This window comes from Budorcas taxicolor, chromosome 1, assembly GCF_023091745.1.
Source record: "Budorcas taxicolor isolate Tak-1 chromosome 1, Takin1.1, whole genome shotgun sequence".
Lineage (NCBI taxonomy): Eukaryota > Metazoa > Chordata > Mammalia > Artiodactyla > Bovidae > Budorcas > Budorcas taxicolor.
The window spans coordinates 221433297-221447508 of NC_068910.1; the positions used below are offsets into that span (position 1 = coordinate 221433297).

At 50.6% G+C, this 14212-nt stretch overlaps 1 protein-coding gene across 2 annotated transcripts in view; it reads left to right on the forward strand.

Annotated features, from left to right (window-relative positions):
• KAT2B (lysine acetyltransferase 2B) overlaps nucleotides 1–14212 on the forward strand; it is a 98513-nt gene that overhangs the window by 80360 nt on the left and 3941 nt on the right. For both annotated transcript variants that reach the window (XR_008199079.1, XM_052636450.1), the window contains exons 12-17: nucleotides 1249–1359; nucleotides 4277–4420; nucleotides 9977–10091; nucleotides 11622–11658; nucleotides 11896–11959; nucleotides 12058–12142. Coding sequence is in view for 1 of the 2 variants with exons in the window: in XM_052636450.1 (XP_052492410.1) it covers nucleotides 1249–1359; nucleotides 4277–4420; nucleotides 9977–10091; nucleotides 11622–11658; nucleotides 11896–11959; nucleotides 12058–12142 (556 nt within the window). In the remaining variant the exon portion in view is untranslated. The remainder of the gene's footprint in view (nucleotides 1–1248; nucleotides 1360–4276; nucleotides 4421–9976; nucleotides 10092–11621; nucleotides 11659–11895; nucleotides 11960–12057; nucleotides 12143–14212) is intronic.

The following is a 14212-nucleotide window of genomic DNA, read 5'->3' on the forward strand; positions in this document are numbered from 1 at the left end:
GGTGATTTTCAAGGGCTTGGGGAGTTGTTAAGAGCAGGGAAGAATCACTGTTACTGTAGGAGCAGAACTAAGGTCAATAGGTAGACAGAACAAGGGGTCAGAGCACAGGTGAAAATTAGAAAGGACTTCCCAACCACAACAGTGGCTGAAGACGAACTGGCCCAAGGACTCAGCGAGCACCCTGAGCTGGGGGTTTTCTAGCAGCTGACCTCCCCGAGGTAGATGGCAGAAGCCTAGCTTCACATGGGGAAGAATTAGACCCAATGACTTCCCGAGACCCTTCTCCCCTGTGGCGCTGTACCTCCATGATGTCACACCTGTGAGCCTCTCTGAGCTCTTTAGGAAAACGTGTCATCGAATTCTAAAATACTGATGTAACGGCATTCATGTCTGGGCTCACTTTCATTTTCCTGTGAGGCTCTCAGGCCATGCCCTTCAAGCTTTGTCCATTACCAGAACACTTGCTTGCTTTTCTTCATCTTTCAGTCATTACGCTGCTCCACATTGCTCACTGTTTTCGCCGCTGCTGCTCAGTTGCTGAGTCCCGTCCAGCTCTTCACGACCCCAAGGACTGCCACACGCCAGGCTTCCCTGTGCCTCACCATCTCCCAGAGCTGCCCAGATTCATGTCCATCAAATTGGTGATGCCGTCCAACCATCGCATCCTCTGTCACTGTTCTTAGTTGGTTCACAGTGCCTCTGGCTCACTCAGAGCTCCGGGCTCCTCAGACTTTGCTGGGCAAGGTCTGAAAAGCCCAAGCTGAAGGTCCTTTGTGCGTGATGGTCCAGCTCTTTGGAAGGATTGCTGATTGTTGTATATAGGAAGCACTTGGGTTAGTTTATATTCTAGAAAAGGTTAGCCCTTCTCATTTACATTGCTCTTCTGATCTCAGATTCTCAAATACTCCAAGCATAAGCAGAAATTCATGATCAGTATTTACTCCAGACACCTCTTTATTAATGTTCAGCTTGTAACCTCTAGGTGTGAATGAGTAGCTTGTAGCTTTGGTATGTTCTTTTCTAAGAGCCAGAAACTCGTGTTTTCAAGTGATGATTGTATCTTGATCCAAGGATTTTGAATTTTTTGACTCATTTTCAAAGTTCAGAAACTCAAGAACCCTAACCCAAGGTGTTGGTATTACACTGGTAATACATACTCCTAAAGTTGCCAGTATTTCTTGGTGAAAATGTGGGACTTTCTTTTGTCCAGAACCTAATATATTTGTCTCCGTTCTGACTTGCCCTTAGGGCTATGGAACACACCTGATGAACCACTTGAAGGAATACCACATAAAACACGACATCCTGAACTTCCTCACCTATGCAGATGAATATGCAATTGGCTATTTCAAGAAGCAGGTGGGCTTTTTGGCTGTGCAAGCCTGTTCTGTCCTTCCTTTTCCTGATGTGCACGCAAGTAGCTTTCATGCAAAGAAGTCCTCCCCCCAGCAGTGTCTTCTCCTTATAAGGAGAAGACATTTATCTTGCGAGCCTTAAACCAGAGGTAAGCTTCAGCCTGGATTAGAGGGTGTGACCAGCACACTGTCAGTACGAAATAAATGTGAGTGAATGAAGGGATGTCATCTGTGAGTGGAGTGCACTGTTGCACCCTAACAGTCTAGAACGGGGTCTCCCCAGGCTGAGGAGAGAGTCACGTTGGGGGACTGGAGTTCGCCTTGAATGAGAGAAATAGATTTAATCTCTGGAAGGCAGTGTGTGTTTCTGATGGTGGAGAGGAGGTTCTGACGCTACAGAGGGCTCCCGACACTCCTGTTCGGTCAGCACGTGGGCGGCTGGGCGCCTGGCCGCATCTTTGCTCTTTCCACCAGAAGCTTCGTCTCAGCTCTCTGATGCTTCTGTTTGTTTGCCCTTGTGGCTTGGTGTGTGGGACCCTCCTTCCCTGACCAGGTGTGAAGCCCTGCAGTGGGAGAGTGGTGTCTGAACCCCTGGGCCACCAGTGAAGTCCCTGCTACGTGCTTTTTAGTAGTGCTTTATAATTCTAGATTCCTAAACGTTCTCCGTTTACTTTTTTGATGACAAAAGTAATGTATAGTTATTATAGAAATATAATAACTGGAAAATGAAATTGGAAAATGAAATAGAACTGCAAAAGAAAAACTGCATATGATTCCACCACCCAGAGAAATTTACTGTTAATGTTTTGACAGATACCCTTCTGATGTTTTTTTCTCTGTGTTTGTATGTATATTAACAGAAAATTGGCTCATACTATATACAGTTTAATTAATTGCCTCTTTTACTTAATATAGCCTGATTTTTAAATAATGATTTTTGATGGTTCTCTGAATTGTTGTAGAAACAGAAACTAATTTCTCAAAGCAATCCCACATTTAGGGAACATTTATATATTTTTTGTAAATAAGTGTCCATGTGTGAGTGTGGGCTTCCAGACATAGCTAATGTTTGTTATGCACTGTAACAAATAATAACAAATAAGGTAACAATTTCTGCTCTTGTCAGCAGTAAAGTAAAGGGGCTCAGGAAAGGAGTTGACTGGAAAAACAGTTTCTTTACCCCTTTCCTAGGTAACAGGTTGCTCGTGTCTGCATCCATTTGATCATCTGAGGTGTGGCCTGTTTCTCCTTGTTTATTGACCCTTTGTATTTCTTCTTTTTTTCAAGTGCCACTTCATTGTATTTTGCCTCTTTTTTCTATTAAAATATTTATTTTTCTGTTGATTTCTGAGAATTCATATATAAGGATATGAGAGTAGTAACCTTTTATTTTATGATTTTTCTCCCCTACTTGTCTGTTTTAGCATTACTTATGGCCTTTTTTCAATGTACAGAATTTTACAGATTTTATTACATAAAATTTGTTAACCTCTTTGAAAAATATAAGTCCTTATACATATGACTGAAGCGCTTTCCCTCCAGTGTCAGATAATTAGCCTTTCTACTTTGTTCTCATTCTTTGGGATGCCTTGGTGGCTTTTCTAGTGGAACTCGCTAGAGGGGACGCTGGCTTTAAACACTGGGGCTTGAGCGCCAGCTTTCCCAGGCTGTGACTACATTGCAGGGATAGTAAACTCAGTCAGGATGTTTTTTAGGAAAAGATTAGGAATTTTTCACTAATTTGCCGCTGGCTGTGCTGCCCGTCGCTGCGCGGGCTTCTCTCAGCTGCCGCGAGCGGGTGCCCGTGCCCGCGGCCCCGGCTCCGGGGGATCTGCGCTGTTTGCGGGGCGCAGGCCCCGGAGCGCACGGTCCTGGAGCGCGTGCGCAGTGGGACCTTCCTGGACCAGGGCGCAAACCTGTGTGTCTGTGCCGCTGAGCCAGCAGGGAAGACCTCGGCCTTGCTTTTTCCGCCCCAAACGGATTTATTTTTAATGAAGGAAGATTGCTTCGCCTCCCTGTGCTGGCCTCCGCCACATCGCATGGATCGGCGCAGGCTCGCGTTGGCTCCTCCCTCCTCGCCTGCCTCCCACCGCCCACCCCTCCCCGCTGCTCTGGGGAGGTCCGGAGCCCCAGGTCAGGTTCCCTGAGTCACACAGAAAACCCTCACTGGTTATTATTTTACACGTGGTGGTGTATGTCACTCTCTCCATTCTTTTCTCAGTGACTTGTCTGCACCTGTGGTCCTCTCTGAGGCTGATGGCAATGAGTGCTTGGAAAATAAGTTTTTACTGAAAGAGGAGGCAGGAAACTGCAGTCCCAACTAATTTTCTGCAAAAATTTGAAACATCTTTAAGGAAAATTGTTATAAATAATATGACTATGTTCCCTGTGTAACTATATTATTATAGATTAAAGTATATAAATGAATATATTGCAAAGCATTAATTGCAAACCTGAAACAACCACATTTGTGATGGTCTGGAAGTTTTTTGCCTATTAAGTGTTTCATTTCTTCAATATCAAGGTTCTTCTTGCTATATTTTTGGACAAATTTTGCTTTCAAAATAGGGTTCACTGTTGGTTGATTTCCAGAACATCCTAGAGGCCCCCTCTCTTCTTTGGGAGAAAGTGTGCAGTTTAATGCTAAATTAAATCTTATTTTTACTTAATAGCCATTTGTGTTAATGAGTTTTTAATATTGTGTTTTACTAGGATTATTATTATTTTATGTTGGATTGCTTCCTATTTGCACAGTTTGATTTTTGAGGAACTTCTTAGAGGAGTTTCATGCTAATCTTCCAGGATAGTTGGAAAGGAGCTTGGACCTCTGCCTGCACCAAGCCAGGCTTCGCGTGTAGTTCGCACTCAGACGGGGTGTTTGATGCTCAGGGCCTTTTTAAATGAAGTTATTGGTTTTGCAGGGTTTCTCCAAAGAAATTAAAATCCCTAAAACCAAATATGTTGGCTACATCAAGGATTATGAAGGCGCCACTTTAATGGGATGTGAGCTAAATCCACGGATCCCATACACGGAGTTCTCTGTCATCATTAAGAAGCAGAAGGAGGTAAGCGTGTGGCCAACTCGGGTTCCTTCTGCACAGATCGGGCGCCTTTGGAGTGAAGTGCACACCCCTGGGCTCTGTGTGGGGGCGTCTGATGGACACCAGGACCTCAGTTTGCTCTGGTTTGTGTGGATTTCTTCTTTGAAGGTATCCTTTACTTCCTGTCTAAATCATCACTTTGAAGCGGGGGTCAATACCTATCAAATTGGTGTAGAATGCAAAGCTTGTAAAATACAGTGGTTTTACCTTCAAGGCCTCTTACATGCTGGCCCCACACCTTCTTCCCAGACTTAGCTCTTTATTCCCTTTTCTAAACTGCAGGCTGTCACTGACGCGCTGACCCTTTTACGTGGTGTCTTCATCCTTCACCCACTTCCTCTCCCAATTCACGCGCACACACACACATGCACACACATGTGCACACACACTCATGTGCAGTCACACGTGCACACACACACACCACTTCTGCCTGTGTTCCATTCCTCTTTGAACTTCTCAAGCACTAGTTTGATACACTCATTTGAACTTCAGTTACTCATCTTCTTCCATATTTATCTTAGTGAGTATTCACCTCTCTTTTCCATTGCAAGTTCTGAGAGTGTATGCTTCCAGATATTAAGTGATTTGTGATCTGAAGAGAATTTTTTTTTTGGCCACACCACACAGCTTGCAGTCTTGGCTCCCTGACCAGGGGATGAACCCATGGCCCCTGCAGGGGATGTACCAAGCCTTTACCACAGGACCCCAGGGAAGCCCCAGGTGATTTGGCCTCTGATACTGGGGTCAGGTCTTTTGTGCGTATGAACTAAAAGAGAAGGGGTAAAGGGGAAGGTTGATGGATTTGATTACGTAGCAAGTTTTACCTTTCTGTAAGACAGGAAAAAGAAACATAAAAAGCATAATTAGGGCAGTGCAACACAGGCCATTCATTAAATGAATAAACTTTGCATATTAAACCCAGGGCCACCCTCCTGGTCCCCTAGTTCTTGGAGTTCAGAAACTGGGACATTGGACCCGACATCAGTCCCGCTTTGTACCTGTCCTGTCAGCTTGCTTCGGTCGAGTCCGAGTCTCTGCAACAATGTGCACTGCAGCCCCCAGGCTCCTCCGACCGCGGGTTCTCCAGGCAAGAGCCCTGGAGTGGGCTGCCAGGCCCTCTTCCAGGGAATCTGCCCAGCTTGCATCTCCTGGGGAGACCTCCCAGGGGTCGGACTCGCACCTGCTGTGTCTCCCGCAGTGTGGGTGGACACTTTACCCCTCAACCACCTGGGAAGCCCCAGCCCCACGTTATGCTTCTGTTATTCAGCCAAAGGCGCTTTTCTCTAGTGAGTAAGGAAGAGACATCTGCCTCAGCCTGTCTTTGTTTTCTGGTTTCTGCTCCTGTGCCTCCATCCCAGTTCTTAGTTCCTTGGCGATGTCTCTGACATCGCAGAGATAGAGCCGCTTTCTCAGGGTGTGTCCTAAGAAAAGGTGCTCAGTGAGTGCCTCCCTTTTAGTTAAAGTAGCTCAGACTTTTCCGTACACGTCCCACGGAAGTGAGCCAAAGGCTTTTTATTAAACTAGAAAATAGAAGCAGCCTCTGTTGTTGGGCAGAGGTTCCAGCGTGAGTCGGAGTTCCCAGCAGGCTGCTGGGAGCTGGCGCCCGGCTCCCTGCGCCTCGACTGTGGAGGCCGGAACGGGACCCCGTGGGGTCCACAGACTCTGAGTCCAGACCCCTGGGCAGGGGCCGTCTGTCCGGGCTGCTTCAAATCCCGTGGAGCCCAGCGTTGGAGAAGACAGGGCCCCACTTCCCCTCCGTCCCCTTGGGTCCCCCACCTCGGCTTCCAGTGTCTCCAACAGGCACCCCTGAATGCAGCTGTTCACCACCGCCTTTTAAAAGAGCTCGGAAGTCTCTTTAGTGAGGTTCTTGGATTTACCTGGTAACCTCTACAGAATTCAGGTGACTGTGACTCGTGTTCAGTCCAGCTCTGGAGGGCCCTGAGGAGGCAGGGATGGATGGTGCTCAGGAGCAGACGGGCAGACGGTTGGTCTTCCCCCCCGGGGCACAGGCGCAGAGGCCGCATGGTTGCAGTGAGCGGGGTGCAGAGGGGGACCAGGACTGCAGCTGGGGGGTGAGCCGGAGTCCTGCAGGAAGAGGTCCCCGGCCCAGAGCGCCTGGAGCCTGAGGCGTGCGCGTGATGAGAGCCTCTGAGAAAGGGTGGCCGGGCGGAAGCCGGCAGGACGGAGCGCGGCGCGTGTGTGGGGCTGGGGGAGGGTCGGCTTTAAGCTCGGTTCACGCGTGAGGCTGTGACCCGGGGCTTGGAGGAGCCACAGAGTGAAGAAGAGCAGCGGGCGTTTTGTAGGAAGACGTCCTGCGACTCGGTGAAGTATAAAAGTGGGTGATATGCCCCCTGGTTCTCTGTTTGGGAAGATGAAAAATGACAGAAATGGGATGAAAGATGGATTTGAGGAGAGGGAGATGAAGGCATGGTGATGGAGAGCTGAAGAGAGTTTCTAGGGAGGCGAAGACGAGAGGCTAGAATGGGGTTGAAAGGTCTGTTTTCTCTAAAGTGATCTCAGGGTTAGAGAGGTCGGGTAGCGTCCCGCCCCCCCATTACCAGTCGCCTCAAGGTGCTCGTGAGGGGGCGGAAGCCCCCGTGTGCTATCACATCTGCGAGCACCCTTGGTGAAGAGCAAAAAACATTTCAAGCTGTGTTTGAAATTAAGTTTTCTGAAGGCCTTCATTTAAGAAATTGCCGTTGTGGTGCTTCGAGAAAAATTTTAACTGAAATATAGTTGATTGACGATGTTGGTGTTCGTTTCAGGTGTACAGCAAAGTGAGTGACATATACATGTATTTGTTTTAGATTTTTTCCCGTAGAAGGTATTACAAAACACTGAGTTGAGTTCCCTCTGCTATGCAGTAGGCCCTTGCTGACTGTCTGCTTTTCCTGTAGCGGTGTGCACCTGTTAACCCCACATAGCGGGTGTGCACCTGTTAACCCCATATAGCGGTGGTGCACCTGTTAACCCCATATAGCGGTGGTGCACCTGTTAACCCCATATAGCGGTGGTGCACCTGTTAACCCCATATAGCGGTGGTGCACCTGTTAACCCCATATAGCGGTGGTGCACCTGTTAACCCCATATAGCGGTGGTGCACCTGTTAACCCCATATAGCAGGTGTGCACCTGTTAACCCCATATAGCGGTGGTGCACCTGTTAACCCCATATAGCAGGTGTGCATCTGTTAACCCCATGTAGCGGTGGTGCACCTGTTAACCCCATATAGCGGTGTGCACCTGTTAACCCCATATAGCGGTGGTGCACCTGTTAACCCCATATAGCGGTGGTGCACCTGTTAACCCCATATAGCGGTGGTGCACCTGTTAACCCCATATAGCGGTGGTGCACCTGTTAACCCCATATAGCAGGTGTGCACCTGTTAACCCCATATAGCGGTGGTGCACCTGTTAACCCCATGTAGCAGGTGTGCATCTGTTAACCCCATGTAGCGGTGGTGCACCTGTTAACCCATATAGCGGTGTGCACCTGTTAACCCCATATAGCGGTGGTGCACCTGTTAACCCCATATAGCGGTGGTGCACCTGTTAACCCCATATAGCATGTGTGCACCTGTTAACCCCATGTAGCGGTGGTGCACCTGTTAACCCCATGTAGCGGTGGTGCACCTGTTAACCCCATGTAGCGGTGGTGTACCTGTTAACCCCATATAGCGGTGGTGCACCTGTTAACCCCATATAGCGGTGGTGCACCTGTTGACCCCATATAGCAGGTGTGCCCTGTTAACCCCAAGCCTCAGTTTACTCCTCCCCTCCTCGCCTTCAGAAGTCATAAGTCTGTTTTCTATCTGTGAGTCTGTTTCTGTTCTGTAAATAAGTCCATTCATGTCAGCGTTTTTAGGCTCCACATATGAACGATCGCATGTGGCATTTCTCTCTCTCTGCCTTAACTCCGGTTAGTGTGACACTCTCTGGCCCTTCCATGCTGCTGCAGACAGCATTATTTCATTCTTTATCATGGCTGAGTAACATTCCACCGTATACACGTTTCCAGAAAGTCTTCTATTTTTCGGTGGGATCTTAGTTGGAAGTGTGGAGTCTTAGCCACTGGCCCACCAGGGAAGGCCCGAGGAGTCTTTTTAAAAAGACCTGGAGTACACCTCACGCAGAGCGTCCATTCAGCTCTGCCCGTCCACAGAGGCAGCCAGCAGCCGTGTGCGGCCACTGGGTGCTAGCTGCATGCCAGTCGAAGCTGAGACATTCTGCAAGTGTAGACGCATTCTGATTTTGAGGACCTAGTGTGAATAAAAGCATGTAGAATATCTCCTATTTTTTTCTCTTGATTATATGCTACAGTGATAGTATTTTAGCTATATTGGCTTAAATAAAAATATATTGTTAAAATCAATTTCTCCTATTTCTTTTCACTTTTATGTTGAAGTAGCTCCTGAAAACTTTTAAATTACGTGAGTGGTTTACATGATACTGGACAACCCTGAGCAGATTCACCAGCAGTCTGTCTTGCCGCTTCTGTCCATTCTGTGACATCCTGTGTCTAACTGTTAAGATTGTGTATTCCTGCTGTAGTATTTACCAGTCTTCCATTCGAGATCAGGAAGTTGGGAAACTGAATTTTTCGCTAATGCGATTAATGACTGCTACTGTCGTCGTGTTTTCCAAATTCAGCGCTGATACAGGCAGTCTCAAGGTGGTGGTTCTGAGTTTGCTGTTGCTCGCTGGCTCTCTGGCTGCTCTCTGTAGCGTGCAGGGTCTTAGTTCTCTGACCAGGGATCGAACCTGTGCCCCTGCATTGGGGGCATGGGGTCCTAACCACTGGGCCACTAGGCCCTTTCCTTCTTTGCAGGGAGAACTGTAACATCAGAACATTGGGCTTCCCTAGGGTCTCAGATGGTACAGAATCCAGCTGCAGTGCAGGAGACCTGGGTGTGATTCCTGGGTCGGGAAGCTCCCCTGGAGAAGGCAGTTATTTTGAAGACAAGCAGACTCCTCGCAAAATTCCCTAAGTAGTTCTGGCAGCCCCTGTCCTGACTGCTTTGCCTTTTTGGATGTGAGTATCATAGGTTGGGGCTCACACCTTGAAACACGTGAGCATCAGGAAGTCTGTCCTCCTGGGCTCTGAGGACTTGGTGAGTCTGCCTGCCCCTCAGGTGCAAGGGGGCAGCACCTGGTCCTGAGACGTCCAGGGATGCTGCCGGTGCCCGAGCTGCAGGGCTTGTCTCCTCGCTGTGGCCGAGGCTCGCAGGGGAGGGCCGAGATAACTGGCCCTTAGGCTAAAGAGGGCAGTGGGCTCTTGGGCAGTGAGGTCTCTTAATACTGGCTTTTTACCGGCAGGAACAGCATTCAAAGACGCCTCTGTCAGTGGCACCAAGTGTGCATGGCCTCGTAGAATGTTCTCGTGTCTCACCGTTTAATAGCATCCACCCTTCAGTTTCCTGCAGACTTAATTTTGTTGGGGAAATAACTTTTTAGATTGACTGACTTAAGCTGGAGCCACAAACTTCGGTCACTAAACGTAGTTTCTTCTTGTGCTTTGCAGATCATTAAAAAGCTGATAGAAAGAAAACAAGCCCAGATTCGGAAAGTCTACCCGGGACTTTCCTGTTTTAAAGATGGAGTTCGGCAGATCCCGATAGAAAGCATTCCTGGAATTCGTATGTATTGATCTTCTAAAGGCAGAAGCTTTTGGTTGTGCCCCGAGACCCCAGAAGTAGCTCCGCCGGAGCGCAGTGGTTCGGAAGGCCGCTTGCCCGCCGGCTCTAGTTGGGATGCTTCGGTCGCAGTGCTTTCCTTTGCGTCTGCTCTGCTTTCCCGGGCAGGCAGACCACGCAGAGCCGGGGCCATCTCCGGCTTTAGCTGTTAACGCGCATCTCTTTGGGAGCCTGTTGTTTGTGGCACAGTGTCGGCCACTCCCACAGGTGACCTTGGAGGCAGGGAATTCTGCTCATAGGGTGGGAAGTTGAGTCTCAGGCTCGCTCAGCCCTGTAGCCGCGAGCGGCTCGTGGCCAGTGACCGAGGGAGGGGCGGCCCTGCCTCCTCCAGGCGGCTTCCCGTCCACGTCCTTCTCCGTGCCCGGGACAGCCCGGGGCGCGGAGAAGGGCGCTGCCCGAGCTTAGCGCCCCCGACTTCGAAACCAGGGGACCCGACCGCGTAATGCTGGTTTCCGGTTCCCTGTTTTAGAGTGGTTTTCTAAGGGTTCTTCTCTGTGAGTATGGTAGAAGTGGATATTGGGTTAACACATAAAATAGGTGTTTTTGTCGATCAGAAGCTATAAATATTGGCACTTTCATTCAGTTCAAATCCAGGATCTGCTAGTGTATTGAAGGTTCAATAAACCAAACTAAAATTCTGCGGAAGAAGGAAGACATTATCTGAGCAAGACGGGCGCCTTCGCTGCGGAGCGTGCCCTGCCGCTGGCCTTGCTCTCTTCGCTAGGCCTGGAGACCGCACTTCTGTGTTTATCCTTATTAGCGGCATGATAGCTGCCCTGCCACTGAACGTGTGCGTGTGCCAAACATTCTTCTGTTTGGGGCTTTTTTTTAAATTTTTTTACACATACATCAACTAATCTCAAAAGGAATCAGCTCGGTTCTGGAGTTCTGTCTTATACATTGATAAACAGAGGCAAAGGCTGACTAACTTACGGAGGGTAGCTTAGCTTAAGGAGAGAGGAAGAAATCAAATCTGTTAGACTCCACGCTGTGTGTTCTTTCTGCTGCCTGAGACCATCTTGGTTACAAGCAGGTTCTGTGCCAAATAAAAGAGAGAGCAGGACAGAGTTTGTTCCAACCTAAAATAACAGCTTAACTCTTTCACATGGTGATTAGCAGAAAATGTGACTTAGAGTTTTAAAAATATATGTGCCCACAGGACCAGACATGCTTGTTTATTATGCTTTCCTCTGAAAGGTTGATGCTTATTTATTATGCTTTGCTCTGTAAGGTTGGAGTTCCTGCTTTAAAAAATACTAGCAGATGGAGCAAGGCCAGTCTTGGGAATGTTTTATATATTCAAGTGTGTAAGGAAGTAAAGAATTAATCGCAGTTAATTTCAGTCTGTTTTCAGAAGTAGCCTTTTATTGAGTCATGGCTGTAAGTTATTGCATTTTTGATAAGTATTAACTGTGTTATTCTCTTGACCGAAAGCAGTTCTCATTCAGTGTTTAATTTCGTTGGTATGTGTAGGAGAGACAGGCTGGAAGCCGAGTGGAAGAGAGAAAAGGTAAGTGTGATGGGCCGGAGGATACTGACGGAAGTGCTTCTATCTCCCCTCCCAGCAACTTAGAGCAAACAGGGAAGCTGGTCGTAGTCACCACAGCACTTGCTGGGTTTCACTTGTCATAAACATGCTGAAGTAGCTCCACCCTTAGGTTTCTGCACAGATGAGCTGGATAGGAGTCGCCTGGCAAGGGGGCAGGATGCTAACCCTTGCTGCTTCTGTGTGCCCTTTCCTTTCAAGTAAAGAGGCCAGAGACCCCGACCAGCTGTACAGCACGCTCAGGAGCATCCTGCAGCAGGTGAAGGTGGGTGTTCGCTTTTCCTCCACTTTGCGCACATATTTTGAAGTGATTTCCCGCATGGAATTTCCGTATTAGATACCTTACTTTTTTCTTTACCCAAGAGCCATCAAAGCGCTTGGCCCTTCATGGAACCCGTGAAGAGAACAGAAGCTCCGGGATATTATGAAGTTATAAGGTTCCCCATGGGTAATGCCATTAACATTTTCTAAGTAGAGACTAAAGCTCTGGACGGCGGTGTGGGGGACAGCGGGCGGCCAAGGGTGTGCTTCTCTGTCCTGGGGTAGGGTGCGTGTGCCCAGCAGTGGAGGGTTAGGAGTGTTAGAGCAGGGACCGGGCACCGGGGTGTCAGAGCAGGGAGAGGGCACCGGGGCGGGCAGGGGCTCAGAGCAGGGAGCGGGGAGCAGGGCGGGCAGGGGTCAGAGCAGGGAGCGGGCACCGGGGCGGGCAGGGGCTCAGAGCAGGGAGCGGGCACCGGGGTGTCAGAGCAGGGAGAGGGCACCGGGGCGGGCAGGGGCTCAGAGCAGGGAGCGGGGAGCAGGGCGGGCAGGGGCTCAGAGCAGGGAGAGGGGAGCAGGGCGGGCAGGGGCTCAGAGCAGGGAGAGGGGAGCAGGGCGGGCAGGGGCTCAGAGCGGGGAGCGGGCACCGGGGCGGGCAGGGGCTCAGAGCAGGGAGTGGGCACCGGGGCAGGCAGGGGCTCAGAGCAGGGAGCGGGGAGCAGGGCGGGCAGGGGCTCAGAGCAGGGAGTGGGCACCGGGGCGGGCAGGGGCTCAGAGCAGGGAGCGGGGAACAGGGCGGGCAGGGGCTCAGAGCAGGGAGCGGGCACCGGGGTGTCAGAGCAGGGAGTGGGCACCGGGGCAGGCAGGGGCTCAGAGCAGGGAGCGGGCACCGGGGTGGGCAGGGGCTCAGAGCAGGGAGAGGGGAGCAGGGCGGGCAGGGGCTCAGAGCTGGGAGAGGGGAGCAGGGCGGGCAGGGGCTCAGAGCAGGGAGCGGGCACCGGGGCGGGCAGGGGCTCAGAGCGGGGAGCGGGCACCGGGGTGGGCAGGGGCTCAGAGCAGGGAGCGGGCACCGGGGCGGGCAGGGGCTCAGAGCAGGGAGCGGGCACCGGGTGGCTGTGTTCTTAGAGGCAACTCTGCTGTCCTGGCAAGGCTGCTCCGTCAGTGTGAGCTCAGATGGCACCAGAAACTGTGCTGTTTGAACACAACCTTGCTTATAACCTGATGGGCTGCAAGTGGAAAAGGATCAGCTTGTCCCCTTGTAGCTTTGAGAGCCTGAGAGGTTTGGAAGGTAAACAGGAGAAGCTCACTGAAGCCGCTGGCCCGCCGTCCTTGTAGACAGCCGTGGCCGTTCCCGCTGCGTTGGCCCTCCCAGGCACTCGATGGAGACTGGGAGGCTCACTAGTTGGACTTCTGTGTCCCACACCGGAAACAAACAGAAGATGCCGTTAGAAGGGTAGACCCGTGGGATTCCAGCCAAGTCTGCGCCAGCCTAAAATGAACGATTAATGGAATCAGTTGAGAATCCCCCAATTAAACGAGTGTGGCATTGTGCAGACTGAAGACCACTAGCTGAATTTCTTTTTTTCCAGTTAGTTGTGGAGCCATCTTTTGGGAGAGAGCCTGCATTTTCAGTCGCTCTTCTCCCTGTGGTCTCCTGGTGCTGAGAGGACGTTAAGTGAAAGGAGAGGGAGCGGGGCCCCTCGGCTCCCTGTAGCAGTCCTTTGCGGATGCTTCTCTGCCCTTAGTTACCTCAGGAGTGTCTCCATCGTGCAGCGGGGGCTCCAGTGGTCTAAAGGCTTTGCAGTGAACACACATGCTTGCCATTCTCTTACCCTTTTGTTTTGGCCTTGTTTCCGTGGATTTCAGTCTGAAAGTCCGAGTGAGGGTGGGAGAGTGGAGAATTCTAGATGGAAGGCTGACCGGGGCATTGGTAATTCCCGTGATGTGGAAAGGGCTTCCCAGCTGGCACTTGTGGTGGAGAACCCGCCCGCCAGGTGGTGCTGGTGGTAAAGAGCCCGCCTGCCGGTGCAGGAGACGCAAGAGACGGGGTGGATCCTGGGTCTTGGAAGACCGTCTGGAGGAGGGCCTAGCCACCCGCTCCAGCGTGTTCCTGGAGAACCCGTGGACGGAGGAGCCTGGGAGCTGCAGTCCACGGGGTCGCAGAGAGTGGGACGCGACTGAGCACACACGCACGATGTGAGAGAGATGCTGGAACCCTCTGAGCCCGTGTCCAGACCTCAGTGGCCTTTGCAGCCTTGTC